Source organism: Populus trichocarpa, chromosome 10 (genome assembly GCF_000002775.5).
Source record: "Populus trichocarpa isolate Nisqually-1 chromosome 10, P.trichocarpa_v4.1, whole genome shotgun sequence".
Classification (NCBI taxonomy): domain Eukaryota; kingdom Viridiplantae; phylum Streptophyta; class Magnoliopsida; order Malpighiales; family Salicaceae; genus Populus; species Populus trichocarpa.
The window spans coordinates 16,182,002-16,201,941 of record NC_037294.2 but is presented as its reverse complement, the minus strand read 5'-3'; the positions used below and the strand labels follow the sequence as shown (position 1 = coordinate 16,201,941).

The following is a 19,940-nucleotide window of genomic DNA, read 5'->3' as shown; positions in this document are numbered from 1 at the left end:
AAAAAGTGTTTCAAAGTGTAATAATTATTTTTTAAAATATATTTTTTTTGTTTAAAAATAAGTTAAAATAATATTTTTTTAAAAAAATTATTTTAATATCAATATATCAAAATAATTAAAAAAATAAAAAAATTTAAATTTACATAAATTTTTTTAAATTTTTTAGAAAATATGATATGAACTACATTTCCAAACGCTATTAAATTGACTAAACTTGAGTGATTTGATGGATTATTTTACAGGCTGATTGATCTTATTAAACTCAAGCAAAGCTTAATCAAGTTAATTCTAATATTTTTTTAATTATATCTAAAACAATATACTTTTAAATTTTATTTTATTTTATAAGAAAAATGATGTTATTTTATAAGATCTAACAATCCAAATTTATTTTGCTGGTTAAATTCAAGAATGAGTTTGACAACAATAATTAAGAGGGTGTTTTAAAGTATGGTAACGGTTATGGTTTAAAATATTATTTACTTGAAAATATATCAAAATAATATTTTTTTTATTTTTTAAAAATTATTTTTTATATTAACAAATTAAAATAATCTAAAAATATTAAATAATTAATTTTAAATTAAAAAAATAAATTTTAAAAAACACGATTTTAATCGTAATCGTCGAATACCGTAAAAAAGTAGAAAGAGTTAAGCGTGCTCTCAAAAAAAAAATCAACACGTTGGGGAGTAATTTGTGAAACACAAATGGTTGGGGGTTCAATTGTAGTCACCCGGAAGAATTCATCCTTTTATATATTCTCTCACCCTACTCACATCGACCGTCAGATTTATCGATTTTCTCAAGTGCCCCACGAAATCACAACCATCAAGAGCCTGTCGGCGAAGGTAAAGAATAGATACGGCTAAAAAATACGCGAGTTCATTATGAATCATAGACTGTCGGGCTAACCAATACCTTTTCTCTCCTGTAACCCTAAAATCGATCGACACAACTACACAAGTAGGCACTAGGCAGTCTATTTTTCAGACGATTTTCTCATTCGAGTTAGACTAGAGGACTCGAAATTATTATTTTATTTAAAAGCTTTTTTTAAAAAACTCATACCATTCTTTCTTGTAATCCTTTTCCTCATATTTACAGACAGTGTAAAAGCTTGGCAGACATCCTCAACAAGGTATTTTGGATTTTTTTTGCAATCGTTTTGAGATGATTTTAATTATTTTTTCGATATTATATAGGGTTTATCTTATCAACTGTACTGTATTTTCAATTTATGTGTATTTATCTAATACATTCGTTATTAGTATATGAATCGCTTTTTTTTAATGGTTCGATTTTTATTGAATCCGTGAGCTAACAATCAGTTGAAGAACTTGAAACAAGAATCTTTTGTAATTTAAGCTTTTTTGGATTTTCGAGCTGAGTTTCATTCTTGAAACAACAGAATGCCATAAAAATGGCACTGATGAAGTTGATGGTAATGTTCTCAGATAGTTATGAAAAAGTTTTGAATTAATATTGTTTGATTACATAATTGAATCCGGAAATCTGTATTAGATGCCGCTAAAATATTTTCATGTTTGAAAAAATCAATTAATTTGGATGAGTTTCAGGTTGAATTTCATTTTTGTTTGGTATCTGTAATTATGCACAATAGTTTTCTCAGGAAACTGTTGAGCTTATGTTGTATTTTTCGTTTGTTTTCCAATAATCCCACTTGTTTTTTTTTTTTTAATTGTGGTTTGTCTGGTTGTAGATAAATATTAGGCATGGCTACTGCTGAACCAGCTTCAGCTACCGTTGGGCCACGGTATGCTCCAGAAGACCCAACCCTTCCCAAACCATGGACAGGACTGATTGATGGAAGTACAGGTCTTTTATATTACTGGAATCCTGAAACAAACATCACACAGTATGAAAAGCCCCCATCTGTGCCGCCACAGATGCCTCCTGCTCTACCTCCTAATGCTTCTACGCCTAAGTTGGCCCAGATACCCATGGCACACTCATCGCAACCAAATGGCTTGGTGGCTCAAGCTGCACAACAGACTATGCAAGCATCACAGCAACAAGGGCAACAGATTAGCCAGTTGCATCAACAATATGGACAAGTAACTTCACAACAGCAGGGTCCCCAAGTAGTGCAGGTTTCTAACCAGCAGGGTGCACCACAGCAAGGTTCACAGTTGGCACAGGCCATTCAACAACCGGGGCAGTTGAGATCAATGCAGCATCCAGGTCAGCATCTGCTGTCCCATGCAGGGCAGCAAATGCCTCAACAAGGAGGTCAGCAGGTGCCCCAGCAGGTAGGACAGTACATTATGCAGCATCAAAGCTTGCAAATGCCACAACCACAAGGACATCAGTATGCATATCAGCAGCCAATGCAGTACATGACATATCAGCAAAACGTGCTTCCACAAGGCCAACAAAGCTCGCAGCAGCAGGCACATCTTAGTGCACAAGGGTTGCAATTTCCTAATCAACATGAATACAAGGCAGTGTTGCCGAAGAGAGAGGAAGTTGAGTTCCAGCAAGGAAATCAAACTGGGTTTTCTCCAGCTCGGTTTCAACAGACTGGTGGATCATCCTCTCAAAACCTGTCTTCTGCTGGAAGCAATCCGGTTTGCATGCCGCATTCTGGTGTTCAGTTGGGTCAGGCTCAGCAGTTTGGTAGCTCTTCTGTTAATATTCAACATCCTCCTTCCATGGTTCAGATGCAGCAAATTGGGACTGATTTTCATCAGCAGCATGGTCCTAGGTTTCAAAATCATATGGGTCCCTCAGTGATGCACAATCAGCAGTCTAATCTGCCCCCTGCTGGGTTAAATATGGGTTATGAGAACAATGCACATGGTAGGTCTGGCAATGATCATTATATTAATGCTAAAGTGGAAGGGCCTGTGATGAGTCCCCATCAGCCTGAGTTTACAGCTATGTCTAGGGCAAGAAAGCAGCAGGTACATTAGTTTATGCTCTCATTCAGTAGCCTTTGTCTCTAGGAACTGGTTTCAATGAAAGTTTTAGCTTATAAAATGTTTGGAAAAAAAGAAGAAAAAAAATCCTCTTGCATCCTAAATAATTGAAAATTGGAAATGCAAACGAGCATTGTTGATGGGTTCATTGATCATGTTCTCTGATCGATTGGCTCATCAGTGAAGATATTGCTTATCCTTTTCAGGATTCAAGGACAGGGAGCGTCCCATTTCAGAATGTCGGGCCTGGTCATGGTGGCGGATTTAATGCAGATGGGCATCCCAACCATAATATGTATAGTCATGCAACCAGTGGTCCACCTTTTCCAAACAATGCATTGATGAGACCATCTTTCATCGAAACTGCAGACATTTCTAACCTCTCGCCTGCTGAAGTTTACCGCCAGGAGCATGAAGTCTCAGCTACGGTCTGTATAATAACTTGACTAGATATTATTATCATGTTGATTTGCTTGTGATAGTCCTCGTCAATCCATTTCAATAAATGCTAAAATAGGCAAGTTGGTGTCACAACTAATGACTCAGCCGGCAATCCATTATAGCATAGTCATAGTAAGCAGAAGGAATTAAAAGCAGAAAATACTAGGCTGTTTGGAATTCATGTAGCTTTTGGATGGATCAGATCATTGATCACCTAGGCTTCACCAAATTACAGCTTTTGCTTTGTGAAGGTGTGGTTGCTGATGAGCTGAGCACTATCTGACCAAGTTGTATGGATGTGTGTCACCTAGTGACTCGTTATTGGATTTGATAGGAGTTATAGAAATGTGATGTTCATGTATTTTCTCTTTATTTCGCACATATTTCATTAATTTATGCTATTATGAGGATGGTTTTTAGATTGGAATAGTTTATTCTACTAAACCTCATGTAGAGGTCCTCTTCTCTTCTTACATATAAGAGCTGAATGTTTTTAATATGTTCATTATGTTACTTTTTGAAGGGGTTTTTTATAAGTTATTTGTGTTTCTTTCTTCTGTCTTTTCCTTCTTCTTTTTTTGGTATTTCCCTTTGGAAATTTACCTTTCATTTGGAAAAAGGCTTGTCTGTTTTGGTTTCAGTGTTTCATTCCCTTTATTTTGTACCTGATGGCATATAGTTATTTAGGATTGTTTTTATCTTATACTTGTCTGTACATTGTGTAGGGTGACAATGTTCCTGCCCCATTCATGACTTTTGAAGCCACTGGTTTCCCTTCGGAGATATTACGAGATGTAAGTTCTACTTGTGCCAATATTTTAGGTTATATGTCTTAGGTTTAGAAGAATGAATTTAAGATTTGCTTCTTTCTGTTTTTGAGATGTTCTTGCCTTTTGAATTATTTTAGACTCATAATTTCTCACTTGTCGCAGGTGCGATATTTGCTCCGGAGGAGGAGCATATGTCGTACGCTGCTCTGCTATTGGCATATTTATTCATGCAAGAACTATTCTGATTTTTTGGAGGCTGCAAAATGGACAGTTGGAGCCTTTCCTGTGCATCTTCTAGGAAGGTGGTTGGCCTTTTGTCCAATTCACACCTGATGTGACTGGGATTTGTTGCTTATTGGCTCCGTCTCATATGTCTTTATTGCCCTCTTTAGTTGCTCGAGTTGCTTATGTAAGCAACTGTATACCTATGGATTTTTAGTTTTTTTCTTTTATGTCACAACATGCTATTGGTCACCTTTTATATTGTTTTAAGCACTGATAACTTTGATACATTTAATTTTATCAGTCTGCTTATCTAGGTTCACACTTTTGTTTCAGATACATTCTGCTGGATTCGTATCTCCGACACCAATTCAGGCACAAACATGGCCAATTGCGCTACAAAGTAGGGATATAGTGGCCATTGCCAAAACTGGTTCCGGTAAAACATTGGGTTACTTGATTCCTGCCTTCATTCTTCTTCAACAGCGACGAAATAATGCTCAGAATGGACCTACAGTGTTAGTCTTGGCTCCAACCAGGGAGCTTGCCACGCAAATACAAGATGAGGTGATGAAATTTGGTCGATCTTCTAGGGTCTCTTGCACGGTGAGTCTTCTCTCTGAGAGCTATGTATTCACTTTCCTTTGGAATGTTGGTTCATCATATGATTTTGTTCTTTATTGCAGTGCTTGTATGGTGGAGCTCCAAAGATTCCTCAACTGAAAGAATTAGAAAGGGGAGCAGATATAGTTGTGGCAACACCTGGTCGACTCAATGACATCCTTGAAATGAAAAGGATTGACTTTAGGCAAGTTTCACTCCTTGTGCTTGATGAGGCTGATCGAATGCTTGACATGGGATTTGAGCCTCAGATCCGTAAGATTGTGAACGAAATACCTCCTCAAAGGCAAACACTTATGTTCACTGCAACCTGGCCAAAAGAAGTGAGGAAAATAGCAAGTGATCTTCTTGTTCATCCTGTCCAGGTGAACATTGGCAGTGTTGATGTGCTTGCTGCCAACAAGTCAATCACACAGGTAACTTGTAAAGTAGTTCATTTTTTGTTACTTCAATGAGAATGCAATGGAGTAGATTGCAGAATTATGCTTTTTAGGGAAATAAACCTTCTTCTCTAAATTAATTTTCATCAAATATTTAATATATTTATACTTTATGGGACTAAAAATCACCTTGATGCTTGCTGAATATGTTTCTTTTCTTCTATTCAAAAATTTACAAATGATTTCTCCAAATATTTTTGGATATTTATATGCAAATTTCGTATTTATTATGTTGCAATTTGTATATGGTCCCTTGTTCTTTCTATAAACAGAATAATGTCTATCTGCAGTATGTTCCCTTATTACTATAAACAAAATAATGTAAATCTGCAGTATGTTGAAGTGGTCCCACAAATGGAAAAGGATCGGCGCTTGGAGCAAATCCTTAGAACACAAGAGAGAGGTTCCAAGGCTATCATTTTCTGCTCTACAAAGAGATTGTGTGACCAGCTTGCACGGAGTATTGGACGGAACTTTGGAGCCGCTGCAATCCATGGAGACAAGTCTCAAGGTGAGAGAGACTGGGCTTTAAACCAATTCCGGAGTGGAAAATCTCCAATTTTAGTTGCCACTGACGTTGCTGCCCGTGGTCTTGATATCAAAGACATAAGGTTAGTGCCTTCCTCCTTTGAATACATAGATGAGAGTTTAATGGAAGTGGAAGTTTAGGATGAAGATTCTTGAATTTAAAAAATTATGCATATTATTTACTTGTTGGAACATCAAGTACTCTCTGTGGTGATTGTCTGTTGCAAATTGCAATCTTACATCAATTTTCATTTTCTAGGATTGTTATCAACTACGACTTCCCCTCTGGGATTGAGGACTATGTTCACCGAATTGGTAGAACTGGGAGGGCTGGTGCAACTGGGGTGTCATACACCTTTTTCTCTGAGCAGGACTGGAAATATGCAGCTGACCTGGTTAAACTGCTGGAGGGAGCTAATCAGCATGTGCCCGTAGAGGTGCGAGAGATGGCGTTGCGTGGTGGACCTAGCTTTGGGAAGGATCGAGGAGGGTTGAACCGTTTTGATGCTGGCAGGGGTGGTGGGCGGTGGGCTTCTGGTGGCCGTGGTGGGATGAGAGATGGTGGCTTTGGTGGTCGTGGTGGGATGAGAGATGGTGGCTTTGGTGGCCGTGGTGGGATGCGGGAAAACAGCTTTGGGGGACGTGGTGGGATGAGGGAAAACAGCTTTGGGGGACGTGGTGGGATGAGGGATGGGAACTTTGGGGGACGTGGTGGGAGAAACGACTTGTTTTCTGGGCGGGAAAACAGGGGAAGGGGTTTTGGTGGCTCTGGTGGTGGACATGTAGGTTGGGGTAGGAATGATCGAGGCCCAAATGATCGTCATAGTTACATGGATGGCCGTGGACGTGGTCATGGAAGATTCGATGGTAGAAGGGATATGACTGATAAGAGTAGGGGCAGAAGTTTCAGTCGAAGCCCTGATAGGGCTCGAACACGGGGTTATAGCCGGAGCCGGAGCCGGAGCCGTAGTAGGAGTCGGAGCTGGACCAGAAGCCGCAGCCGCAGCCCTCGAGACAGCCGCAGCCGCAGCCCCCGACACAGCCGCAGCCGCAGCCGCAGCCCCCGACGCAGCCGCAGCCGCAGCGGCATCCGCAGCCATAGTCCTCAACATGCCAGTAGTCACAGCCTTAGCCCTCGAAGGAGCCCTGACTATGATAGATTTGAAAGGCCTCGAGAAAGAAACATTGATGAGAAGGATATGACAGTTCCAGAATTGAAGGCTTCAGAACAAGAAATGTCTCCAATGTCGCCGGGCACACATGGTAATGCATTTTCTGGAGCAGAGCTGCTGCCAGCCACTGGGAGTGCTGAGCCAGTGCAACAGGAGGCTACAGGAGATCCAGGGCTTCCTTCAGTTGCTGAAGCTTGAGATGTGAAACAATTTACTTCAGTATTTGAGCGGAGAATCCTAGTTTTAGTAATCAAATGGTTTTGGTGGCCCCGACTTGTCCCAATGCTGGCTTCTCTGGGAATTGGTATAGAAGCAGCGACTTAGGATCAGCTGCCTCGGCGAACAAAATCAATCAAACTTGTCGTATTTTGCATATTGGGTCAGAATGTTGCTTAGTTGAGCTTCAATTTGGCACCCTTTGCCGAAGGGTGAGTTCATCCTCATTTTTATCTCGCCATTGTAGAGACTATTATGAACGTCTTGTTGGGGGTATGATGTGTACTGCTTGGATGAGTTAGTTATGTGTTTGCATTTACTGACAATTCGTGAGTTGAATATCAATATTTGAAAGAGTTATCAGATTCAAGATAAATTCTTTTGTCCTACTACAATCAGCTTGTGGTTGTAAGATAACCTAACTTGAACAAATACCCATAAGTAGTCACTATTTATGATCTGCTCAATCCACTTTTCCTTTGTTTTGTGTTTTATACTCGTTTGTTTCCTCCTGCATCCACGTTTTGTTCGATACCTTCAAGGAGTGGCAGTAGTGAGTATTTAAGACTAGGCTGTTGGTTGGCATCACGTGTATCTGCTATTGTACGCGTTTGCATGCAGGGTTGATCTTTGGGTGGCAAGTCTTTCAGCCAATTTTGATGGCCAGACCCTTAACTTCGAAAATAACTTCCAACGGAACCCGTGTGTGCTCGAGTACAGACATGAATTTATTATTGCAGAAAAAATACCCACCGAAGCTTCCGCATAGCTTCCATTTTAGAATTGAAAGGGCCGGCCTCCTACTTAATTGACGCCACCTTATGTTTTATACTGATAAGGGGACACACCCCTCGAGGCTCAAAATTAAAAACTAAAAACTAAAAGGTATCAATAATGTTTTACGTAACAAGACATTGTGAATTAGTTATTCTTAACAAAAATCATTAGTATGTGTAATGATAATATTTTTATTCTTAGTAGAAATCATTATAATGAGGGTAATATAGTTTTTTTATTATTATTTTTGTAAGGTTTATAAGTCATTATCAAATTAATTAGGAATAACTTGCTTTTTTATATTTTCAAATCACAATAAAAACTAAATTACTTTTAAAAATAAAATTTATTTAACAGATCTCTAGGTGTTTTTTTGAATTTTTCACATTTTATAACATAGTAAAATAACTAAATTACTTTTAAAAACAAAATTTACTTCACTGGCGTCTAGGGGCTTTTTGTGATTTCATCGTAGTCTAGGATTTCATGGGTTGCGAGTTTGGAAGACTAACCTGAGTTTATGAGATTCACTTGGGTTTTTCTTTTCTTTTCTTTTCTTTTTCTAAACTCGTGTTTTTTTAGTTTCATCATTCAATATTTTTTTGGTCGTGAGATGGTGTCTATGACGGAGTGAAGGTGAGTCTTCAGCGTGCTTTTCTTTCTTCTTCTCCTAAGAATGATATTGAGAGGTTGTTTTTTATAGTTAATTTACTGCCAATTTTTTTTGTCAACTTTATTTATTGTCAATGTTTTTTTAATTATGTTATTAAACATAGTCAAGTCAATGAAACGGGTTTTAAATTTTTCTTGCTTCTTTAAAATCATTAGCGTTGCCTGAACATCTTTTTTCTATGTTGGTAAAATTTTGACTTGACCGCAGCATAACACAGGTCACATGTCTAGCTAGTATGTTCTAAAAGCAATTTTTTTAAAGTATTCTAGTATTTTTTTTTTCAGGTGTGTCAATGAATATTTTATAAAAAAATGCTAAAATTAATACTAAAAAAATAAAAATTATCATGTGAGAATAAAATTTAAATAAAACAATCTATATGTACATGTATAGCTGAAAATCACAAAGTTGAATAAAAATTTTATTGAAGGATTAACTAAATTTTAACATGATTGTATTAACATTATAATTTTTATAAAACCTGTTGTTTTAAATAGTTTTTTTTAATACACGTGAGATAAATATTGAAGATATAGACATGAATAAAAATTTTATTATACCTTTTAACTAAGGTTTTTTTTTTATAGTAAAGTTTATTAAAAGATATAGTTTTTTTAAGTAACAAGTAACATAGAAAATAACCAATAATACTCTATAAGAGTATAACAAAAGTTCAGTTTAATGATTTGTTTAATTTTGATGCAATTTTATTATTTTTTGAGTTTTTTTATTACATGTGATATGGATAGAAATTAAAAACATAAATTATGAATTATTTTGTTTAATATTAGGAGTGGTGGTAAAAAGAAATAACAAAAAAGATTTGTGAATCTTTTTGTCTAAAGGGTAAAAATAACCAATGGTCTCATACAAAAAAAATCAAATATCTAATTTAATAATTTTATAAATTTTGATGTATTTTATTCATTTTTAGACTTCAACTTCTAGCTTTTATTGATTTTTTTTCTAATCATTCTTAGAATTTTAATGGTCAAAATAAAAGATCAAATAACATATACTAAAAGAGCTTGACTTTTCACTGTAACAATGAACAGTGAAAAGTCAAATCCCTTTTTAACATGGTTCTTGAAATTTTTGAGGATTCTTTTTTGCTTTATTTTTTTTAATTTTATCATTCAATATTGAGTTAATTTGAAATTAATCTTTATAATTTGTTTTGGTTTATGTTTTATGAGGTTATTCTGGTCTCATGAGCGGGGACATGAATTTGGTCGATTTACTCATATGTTTTTTTGTGTCATTTTTTAATTATTTTTTAAAATTTACATCGTTCAATATTGAGTTGATTAAGAATTGAGCTTCGTATTTTGTTTCAATTTGCTTTTTATGAGGTATCTTGATCCCATGATCCGGGTTTGATAGGTTAACTTGGATTGACTCGACTCGACTTGTTTTTTTAGTTGAATTTTATTTTAAACTTTATCCTATAACATTAGATTGATTAAGTGTTGAGTTTAATATATATTTTTTTCTTTCTATAAGGTTATATGGATCTTATTACTTGGGTGACAGATATGGCAAGTCAACTCAAATTGATCCAATTTGATCTAATATATTATCGTTTAAAATTTTAAAGAAAAAAATGTTGTATTTGAATCGAACTATATTTTTATCAGTCGTTCGAGTTTTTTTTTAAACCTGCAAAATCAATCAAATCTTATTAAATTAATTTCTATATAATTTAAATTTTTATCCGCTAAAAAATACATTAACAACATTTCAATATTTTTCCATACCAACATTCATTTTGATTCGACCAGTAGGGTAATAATCTAGTAAGATACTATATGATTAAACTAACTTATTTTATAATATTTAAATATTTGTGTGGTGTATAAATAGGCATGTAATGGAAAATAGAAATAAATTGTTTTTTTAAAAGCATGTCAGCGTTTTATTCTCTTTATTGAATAGAGATGAAGTGTTGTTTACAATATATATTTTGTATTGTCACATGCAAAAAAATTATCCCTTTACGCGGGGTAAGAATCTTTTTGATTATGGTATGTATTTTTTAAGATAATAATAATATATTTTACAATTACCAATAATTTATAATACTTATGATAATTTTTAAAATTTAAGAATATTTCTAACAAATCAAATAGTTCGACATTAATTCGTTTTCTTATGCATGACTGTGGATTTCATAAAGACAATCCATTCAATATAGTTATAGTTATAATTACAAGGAAAACTAATCGATGGTTTTAATACAGCACACGAGTGTTTTTGAAAATATAATTATGGTTGTTTTTTAAAATATTTTTTACTTGAAAATATATTAAAATGATATTTTTATTATTTTTTAAAAAATATTTTTGACATCAGGGCATAAAATAATCTAAAAATAACAAAAAAAATATTAATTTAAAACAAAGAAAAAAATAAAAAAATTTCAAAATTTTTAAAAATTACTTTTAAAATACAAAAATAAATAGAACGAAAATATCGAGATCGTAATAACAACCTTTTTTTTTTTTCGATCACTTAACTTTTTTTTTTTTTTTTTGTTAACATGGTCCTTTCACGATAAGTTGAAGTGGAATCAGGCATGATGGTATATTTCGACGGGATTGTTTTGGGTCTCGCGATGCCCGAGAATAAATATGAAGCTCGATTAGGGATTAGTTTGATTTTATTTGTTGAAAACAAATGAATATCCAGGAAACGAATTCAAAATTAAACTAAATGTTCAGCCCCCTTTTCTCAAAGATAGAGATTTAAGTGGAGTACTAGTTGACGTGCGAAAATGTCACCGTGATACGGTGGTGTGGGCGCCTTTCTCCGGGGTCCAATGATGGCCTTTTTTTTAGTGTTTTTGGAATTATCTCAGCGACAGTGATGGTTCGATGTAACTCCGATCATCCATTGTTATTTTTTTTCTTCTCCTGTCTTTTATTCTCTTTTTATCATTTTTTTTTCATGTTTGACCCCCTTCGAGATAACAAAGAGACTTTTGTTTTTTTAAAAAACTTGATTTTTATTATTATTTATTATTTAATTTTTAATTTTAGATTTGTTAAAAATTAAGCTAATAAGTTTTATTTTTCTTTTTATGGAATAATCTCTATTTCATACTTCCACTTGATTCGTGAATTTAACAGGTTAATTTAGATCGACTTAGATTGATTTTTTGTTCGTTTATATATATTTTTTTGATTTTATTATTTAATACTAGATTGGTTGAGAGTTGACATTCGTAATTTTTTTTAATTTGTTTTTTATAGAGTTATCTCTATCTCATGATTTAAATTATGAATTTTACAGGTTTACCCGTACTGACTTAAATCATTTTTTTATTTCATTTGTTTTAGAATTGATTTTTTTTTTCTTCTCATCTTTTAGCATTAAATTCCTTGAGAAATTATAATTTATTATAATTTATTTTTTATAAAGTTATTGCAATTTTATGAGCGGAGTAATATATTTTATGAGTTAACCAATATTAATCTAGGTTGATCTAATAGGTCAAAATCTTAATATTAAAAAAAAATATTATTTAGTATTTTAAAAATATTTTTTTATTACTCATCATATTTTTAGATATGGTTATTTTTTTTTAAAAAAAGCATGTTAACGATGATTTTACATTTTTAAAAAATTATAATCCAGGTTGTGGCGTAACATGAATTGAGAACCTAGTTATTATCCTTGAGAGAGATGTCAATATTATTTACCATGTCGATGCTGGTTTTTCAAACGATTTTTTTAATTTTTTTTTTATGGAACAATAATTAAAAGGTCCTACATTATAAAAAAAGAAAAAGAAAAGCAGTAACAAGAAATTAGAAAAGAACGGGACATTTTTGTCAATGTACACAATATGCCCAAATGGAGTGGGGGAAATAATTTCCGGGTAAAGGAGGGAAATTCAGCCGAACAAGATTTGCGATAATGCTACGGTGACAACCGGTGATCATAGCAACAGTCACCGTAAAGAATCACTTTCCCAAAGAGGAAACATTCCTTGCAAATTATTCGACCGTTTATGTTAACTGCCGTGAACTTTATCAATTCTTGCCGTTTAACCTGGTTATCCTTTCCACTTTCCCGCGAACCTTCCACGAGATACTGTCCTCTCTAGGGTGGTTGGTTGGTAACTGCGTTTAAAACGGTATTTTTTGAAAAAAACTTTAAATTAATTTTTTTTTATTTCGATGTTTTAAAATCTAAAAATAATGTTTTATAAATAAATAAAAATTAATTTAATATATTTTTAAACAAAAAAATATTATAAAAAATAACAATCATCACATCTCAAAAGACACTCGGATAAATTTGTTCAATAAAAGAAATCTAATCCACATAGAAAAAAGAAAAAAGAAAAATAATAATAAAAAAATTATTATTATTGGATGCGAATCTTTCGTCCCTCTCTCTCTCTGGTTTCTTAACACCCAAAAAACCGCCCTTCCAATTCCTTTCTCCTTTTCTATTTATAGGGTTAGGGTTCTTTAGTCGCGTTAACTTCGATTTTTTTCTTTTTTCTTTTTAAATAGAAGAAGAGAATGTTACAAATACCCCTCGCTTCTCTCTCAAAATTTCAAAATGGAGAAATTTCAAGGTCAAGTATGGCTTGATTGTTCTTCTCTCTTCTCTGGTAATTGATTTAATTAATTATTTCACACTCTTTGCATATCTTTTGCGTGCTCCTTTTTATTCACTTTGCGTCCTTCAAGTTTCTATTATTTATTCCTTGGAATGATCTAAATAAGCTTTTATTTTAAGCTCACTTAAAGAGTTATCTTTCCTAGTATTTGATTGTTGGAGATTAAAGATAGCTTTTTGTTTTTTGTTTTTAATTTTTATTGAATTAAATATTTAATTGGTGAGTAGATATTTTCCATTATTCACTTTTTTTCTTGGGGTTTTTTGTATGAATTGGAGAGTTTTCTTTTCAGTATTTTGTTTCTGTTTGCGTGTTTTAGGCTTTTCTTTTCAATTAATTCGAGAAGTTTATTTGGTGGACTTACTTATTTAGTTGAGTGTTGGCTTGGCTCTTCTTTGATAATTATTGAGATGCCCTGATTTTTTTTGGGGTGTAATCGACCTGCTGAATTGGTCTCTCCTTGTTTCGAAATTAATAGGCATATGTGGTATGATTTCTATGCTGTCTTTTCTTTGCGAGAAAGCAGGAACTGAAAAATTGAAGAATATATTGCTGCTTGATTTTTTTTTTTTTTTTTATAATTGCTTTGTGTTATTTCAGTGTTCAATATATGCTAGCTTAGTCTCGTATTGAGTTTTGGATTGGTTCCTACCTACTTGGTCAATGCTTAAGATTTGTTATCTATCTATTTCTTCAGGGGTGGCAGTCTTGGAATGGATATATATAATGTTTCTGGACATGAAAATGCAGAAACTTATTTGGTATTTTCTTTTAAATAATCTGCTGTTTTACCTTATCAAAAGAAACTTAGTCAAATTAATTTCCAATAGCTCTCTATATGACAATGAGTTTTTTTTTCCTCCTTTGGTTATTTCTGATCGTTTGGTGACATTTTCACATGTCTTGAATTTTAGATTCAAGGTGCTGAGATAAACCCCATTTTGACAAGTCCAGTTGTTGAGCAAGTTGAAACCATGTACAACGAAGGAACCCCCGAGTTTGTTGCAGGTCAGGGCTTGTTTTATCCTGCTGCCACCAACTATGGTTACTACTGTACAGGTAAATTTAACTGTTTTTCTGTTTGAATATCTTATTGTGATGCTTTGTGATGTGATCTCATTTGTGCACTGTATTGATTGAATGTGGTCAGGATTTGAAACACCCGTTGAATGGGAGGACCATCAAAAGATTTTTGGTGTAGATGGTCCAGAAATCCAGTATGCGGTGAGTGAAATCCCTCTCCCTCTCCCTCTCCTACCTTTGTGTACACACATGCTTCTGAATAATGTTCTGATATTCAAAATGTCCATTTAATCTCCCGCAGGGTGCACAAACTGAAAGTTTACCTTATGTATATTATACACCTAGCTATGGACATGCACAGTCTCCATATAACCCTTACAATCCTTACATACCCGGTGCTATGGTAGGAATTGATGGATCGTATGCTGGGGCACAACAGTATTACACAATCTCCCCTTATCAGGACCCTGTATCGTCACCTGGTTATATTTCTGTTGCTGTTCAACCAGAAGTCTTCCCATATGGTTTGGCAGGTCCTTTGGTAGATAATGGCATAGAACGCAGTAGTAGACCTGATGGGAGAAGTTTAAAGCATGGCGGTTCTTCATCATCTGCAGCCTTTGCTAGAAACATCCCAAGACCTGCTTCAAACCAGACTAATTCTTTGTACAGGATATCTGAAGGGCCAAAAGCTAATGTTGGACCAAGTAAGCAACCAATGACACATGGAGGTGTTTCTTCTGGTAGCATTCTTACTCAAACTTCATCACATGTGCTTCAGGTATGATTTATTGCATAAATAAGATAACATTATGCTTCCTGTAAAGAATGAAAGTTGTTGGAAAGTTGCATGTTATTTTTCACTCTCGTGGTAAGGTTTGTGCTACGACATACTCATGTCACTATTGGCTAGATTGATTTATAATGTTGGTGCATTTCAGTGCTTTCTTTCATCAATAATTAATTTGGTCTTGAACTGATTGTTGTTGGATTTTGTTGAGAATCTTTCAAAATGTTTCTACGTAACAGGGTAGAAGTGCTTCTGGTCCCATGCATCCTTCTGACAAAATTTCAAATGGCAAAGTTCAATCTCATCAAAACCAATTAGAAACCAGTCTCCCTGTCAACAATGGATTTTCTAATTTTGGATCAAGTGCTTATGGCCGAACCTCAGTGGATAAACTTCGATCGAAGACTCATGATGGCAGAACTCTCAGTGATCTGAATGGAAATGCAGAGCTGTTGGGTGAGCAGAACCGGGGACCTAGGACAAACAAGTCAAAAAATCAACTGGCAGTTAAAGCCTACACAGCCAAAGTGGGAGATAATAACGGGCTAGGAAACATTGTTATACAGACTGATCAGTACAACAAGGATGATTTCTCAACTGATTATTTAGATGCAAAGTTTTTTGTAATAAAATCATATAGTGAGGATGATGTGCACAAGAGCATCAAATATAATGTTTGGTCATCCACACCTCATGGAAACAAAAAGCTGCAGACTGCATTTGAAGATGCACAGAAACTAGCTGTGGGAAGACCTAGAGGCTGCCCTATCTTTCTGTTCTTTTCTGTGAGTTCTATGTTAATAGATCCCTCTTTGATTTTTTAATGTTTGTCTTATTTGTTTATTGTTTCCTGCTGATTCAATCCTGTCTTTATACAGGTTAATGCAAGTGGTCAATTCTGTGGTGTTGCAGAGATGATTGGCCCGGTGGACCTTCATAGAGATATGGACTTTTGGCAGCAAGATAAATGGAGTGGGAGCTTTCTTGTCAAGTGGCATATTATTAAAGATATACCAAACTCAAGCTTTAGGCACATCATATTGGAGAATAATGAGAACAAGCCAGTAACTAACAGCAGAGACACCCAAGAGGTATGTGTGGGTTTCTTTTTCGTTATGGCTGGTGTGCTTACACAATGCATTAAACGTTTGTTTATGTCCAAACTTATACAAAAGCTCCTCTTGATTTATTGAAGTTACTATAGGATATTTCTATTCCTCTATTATTCTTTTTATAGTGGCTTTGTGGGAGACAACATGGATTTAATATTATATATGAAACGAGAATCTCGCTGTTATTACTTCATAAAAGGTTGAGCTGGCTATCTTGCCTTGAGAGAAGAAAAAAACCAAGAAAGAAAAAGTGGCTATTTTAGTTATCTATTTTTTTCTCCTTCAGGGTTATGTTTTTTGCTAAGTTTACATTTCTTCCCTTTTTCTCTTAGAGATTATGTCTGATAAAATGCCTTTTGCTGGTTATTTCTTCTAATTGGATTTCTATTTCTCGCAGATAATGTATAAGCAAGGTTTAGAGATGCTGAAAACATTCAAAAATCACCCACTTAGGACTTCTATACTTGATGACTTCATGTACTATGAGAATCGCCAGAAAATTATGCAGGACGAAAAAGCCAGGCTTATGTTTAAAAGCTTCCGATCTCCATTGTTCGTACCTGCATTAAATCCTGCCATCGAGCTAAATGGTCTCGTGCAGCAGCCACCACACAAAGATGAGAGGATGAAGCATAATGATCTTAACAACTTGAAGAAAACTGATGGAAACAAATATGAAAAGATTATGAATCCAAATGATTGCAACAGCTGGAAGAAAGTTGAGACAAACAAAGATGAGAAGATTATAGATCATGATGATCTTCACAGCTTCAAGAACACTGGGACCTCTGCCATCGAGCAACTTTCTTCAGATTCAGATGTTACCATTTCAAGCAGGGGCAAAGATTCTGGGCAAGTTACAGTGGATGCAGATGATGATATTGGATCTGTGCTAAAGATTGGCTCACTTGATATAAATCCGAAACAGACTGAATCTAATTCCTTGCTGAGTGCTGCTAACAAATCTGCTGACATTGTCACAGTAGGATCAATGCCTGTTAAAGTTAATGGAATGACTGAATCTTCTGGTTTTCTAACAGTGGGTACTATCCCCCTTGATCCTAGGTCTGTACAACTGGACAAAGATGGCGCTGTTGGTAAACAGGGGTCTCAGTACTGATGACATACAAGGTTTGCGATTAACTGTTTTCTTGTGTTGTTTCGACATAGTAGTTTTCGCATAGCAGATCAATGTAAGTGGAAAATATAGGAATGTGGGCAATAGAAGTTGAAAAATTTGAATTGTTTCCGTCAAACCCTTTTCTTTTGCTCCTTGCCCCTTATTTACTTTATTTGAAGCAGTTGTTTGGATCTTCTAATTGTTTGTTTTGGTTTTATTTGGGGTAGGGTGTTGTTATTGCTGTTTTTAAAGGAAAATTACCACAACCTTACCTCTAATTAAAGATACTAAGAATTCTGTCATGGGCAAATTACGTTTGATTAAATTTCAAATTTGTTTGTTCTTGCTGTGTCTTTCTGTATAATGTATCCTTTGAATTTGTGGAAATGCCGGAAGTTCTCTCTTTTTAAGATGTGCATAAAATGAGTAAGAGCTGGTTGATAGCGAGTCACTCTATCGTCACTCCTTGTGTGAAATAAGAGCTGTACGCATTCGTTTTTTAATTTACCTGGTGGCGGTGCTCAACAGCTTGTTTTACAACTACTCGAGTACTTGAAGCAACGGAGAGGTTGCTCTTGGTAGTTAGAAGCTGATAGGAGGCTTTAAACGGCTGGGAAGTGCAGTCTAATTATCAGAAAATGTGGTTCCATTGAGAACTGAAATATGGCCCCTTGGATATATTTTTCGTACTCCGTCCATGATTCAGAAAGTGGCACCTCAAGCTTCACCCTGACATAAAAATGTGTAGCTCTAACCTTGAGAACACAATTGAAGAGCAAAAAAAAAAAATCTTGTTCATGTTCATTCTCGTCATGATGTATAGTTTCATGAGCTTAAGAAAATTCCATGGAATGACACTGCTTAGCCAAGGATTAGTTAATTAGTAAGTTTATTTTTTTGGATGAAATAGAGCATTAGGTCATACACAAAGGGCTATTTTTTGGGTGTTCCACAGTTAAATTCATTTAGGTCAGTCTACGAGACTGTTTGGCTCAGCGTTTGCGGCAGCGTTTTTATTTAACAGTTGCAATATATCCTTTAGTTACAAAATGAGCCGTAATTTTCATGCATGGGCCTCATCATTATCTGCGTTCAAAACTTAGTTTTGTTGAAGCAAAAACTACATGCTTTTCGTTTCCTGTTTATTGCAACACATAAACACAGTATAAAATCGTTCTCCTCTTCCTTCCTTGACTAGTGCTTCGGGTATGGGTGAATTTTGTCCAGATGAGAGAACCACGAGGGTTGTTCTTACTTGTACGTGCTGCTGCTGGAGGCGTTGAGGGAAATAGCTGGGTTGACCTACTGAAACCATTTTCCTTTTGTTCAACCACGAGGGTTGTTCTTGACAGTTTTCTTGTTTATTGAAACTATCGCTGCACTTGAAGATGATGATGACGGTGATGGAGGGCTGGCCTACTGAAACTATTTTCTTCTCTTCTGTTTTCCCTTTGTTCTTCCCCTAGCCTTGTCTGCTCGTTCGTGAAGAGTGAATAATTCACTCTCCAAGAAAAAAAAATAAACAATAAAAATTTTTATTTTTTAATTTCTAATTGTATTTTATTAAAAAAAACTAGTGTTTAATATTATTCAACGGCACTTCATAAATTAGAAAGAGATCACATGATAGCGTAGCATTTGCAGAATTTAATCGTAATTTCAATTTTATTTCTGATGATATTTTATCTGATTTTGTTGCACGCTAAAAAAACCATGGAAACTATAGTTCTTGTCCGATGAATTTCGTATATGATGGAATTGTAAATAGTTTAATGAAACAATAAAAAATATTTTGTATAAAGTACTATTTATTTCATGATATAATAACAGTAGTTAAATCTACAATATTTAAATTAAAAATCATCAATATTAATATATATCTTTTTTAGTTATTTTATAACATTAATTTAAAATGCATTCTTAATCAAATACATTAAATTACTTTTTGTTCAACTTCAATTTCAACCACAGTTTAAATCAAACATATATTTTTCCAAACCAACCTCAACTAAAAGTATTTTTATAAAACAGTTTTTTTCAAACCACAACCACAACAGCTACCACAATACTAAGTCAATGGACGCCATATAACGAAGTAATGTGTTCACAATACTAAGTCAATGGACGCCATATAACGAAGTAATGTGTTCAGGCTATATTTTTTTTTAATTATTATTTTGATATATTAATATCAAAAATAAAAAAAATATTTTTATAAAAAAACAATTTTTATTATACTTTTATACATTAAAAAAAAATATGGTAAATATTTCCCAATGCACAGGAGTAGTTGAGAGTAAAATAATTTCTGTTTTTAATGTGTTTTATTTGAAAAAAAATTAAATTAATATAATTTTTAGTATTTATTATGATTTTGATGTGCTGAAATTTTTTAAAAAAATTCATAAAAAATATTTTTAAAAAAAACATGGATTTCCACTTCTAAGGATTAAATTATTG

The 19,940-nt window shown here is 34.3% G+C and overlaps 2 protein-coding genes across 5 annotated transcripts; both read left to right on the top strand.

The window, feature by feature from the left end:
* The first annotated feature begins 862 nt into the window (after positions 1-862).
* On the top strand, positions 863-7,846 carry LOC7468130 (DEAD-box ATP-dependent RNA helicase 46). Its single transcript, XM_024609688.2, has 8 exons — positions 863-1,141; positions 1,724-2,927; positions 3,149-3,370; positions 4,109-4,177; positions 4,712-4,981; positions 5,062-5,412; positions 5,770-6,047; positions 6,224-7,846. The coding sequence occupies exons 2-8, from the start codon at positions 1,737-1,739 to the stop codon at positions 7,332-7,334; spliced, it is 3,492 nt and encodes a 1,163-aa protein (XP_024465456.2). The 5' UTR covers positions 863-1,141; positions 1,724-1,736; the 3' UTR covers positions 7,335-7,846.
* A 5,319-nt stretch (positions 7,847-13,165) lies between these two features.
* LOC7468129 (YTH domain-containing protein ECT4) lies at positions 13,166-17,782 on the top strand. 4 transcript variants are annotated; one of them, XM_024610851.2, is made up of 8 exons: positions 13,166-13,390; positions 14,133-14,196; positions 14,350-14,494; positions 14,586-14,659; positions 14,760-15,239; positions 15,488-16,033; positions 16,127-16,339; positions 16,758-17,782. In XM_024610851.2, the coding sequence occupies exons 1-8, from the start codon at positions 13,335-13,337 to the stop codon at positions 17,478-17,480; spliced, it is 2,301 nt and encodes a 766-aa protein (XP_024466619.2). In that variant the 5' UTR covers positions 13,166-13,334; the 3' UTR covers positions 17,481-17,782. The 4 variants fall into 4 exon arrangements, with proteins under 4 accessions (XP_024466619.2, XP_024466621.1, XP_024466620.1 ...); XM_002316032.4 differs by having other exon boundaries at positions 13,169-13,426; XM_024610853.2 differs by lacking the exon at positions 14,133-14,196 and having other exon boundaries at positions 13,168-13,390.
* The last annotated feature ends 2,158 nt before the right edge of the window (positions 17,783-19,940 follow it).

Excerpts from the sequence above, each read along its gene's own strand:
- LOC7468130 (XM_024609688.2), top strand. The coding sequence starts at position 1,737 with ATGGCTACTGCTGAACCAGCTTCAGCTACCGTTGGGCCACGGTATGCT. Across the intron at positions 4,982-5,061 it reads CTTCTAGGGTCTCTTGCACG|TGCTTGTATGGTGGAGCTCC; the intron begins GTGAGTCTTCTC and ends TCTTTATTGCAG. Across the intron at positions 6,048-6,223 it reads CTTGATATCAAAGACATAAG|GATTGTTATCAACTACGACT; the intron begins GTTAGTGCCTTC and ends TTCATTTTCTAG.
- LOC7468129 (XM_024610851.2), top strand. The coding sequence starts at position 13,335 with ATGTTACAAATACCCCTCGCTTCTCTCTCAAAATTTCAAAATGGAGAA. Across the intron at positions 14,197-14,349 it reads AAAATGCAGAAACTTATTTG|ATTCAAGGTGCTGAGATAAA; the intron begins GTATTTTCTTTT and ends CTTGAATTTTAG. Across the intron at positions 14,660-14,759 it reads GTCCAGAAATCCAGTATGCG|GGTGCACAAACTGAAAGTTT; the intron begins GTGAGTGAAATC and ends AATCTCCCGCAG.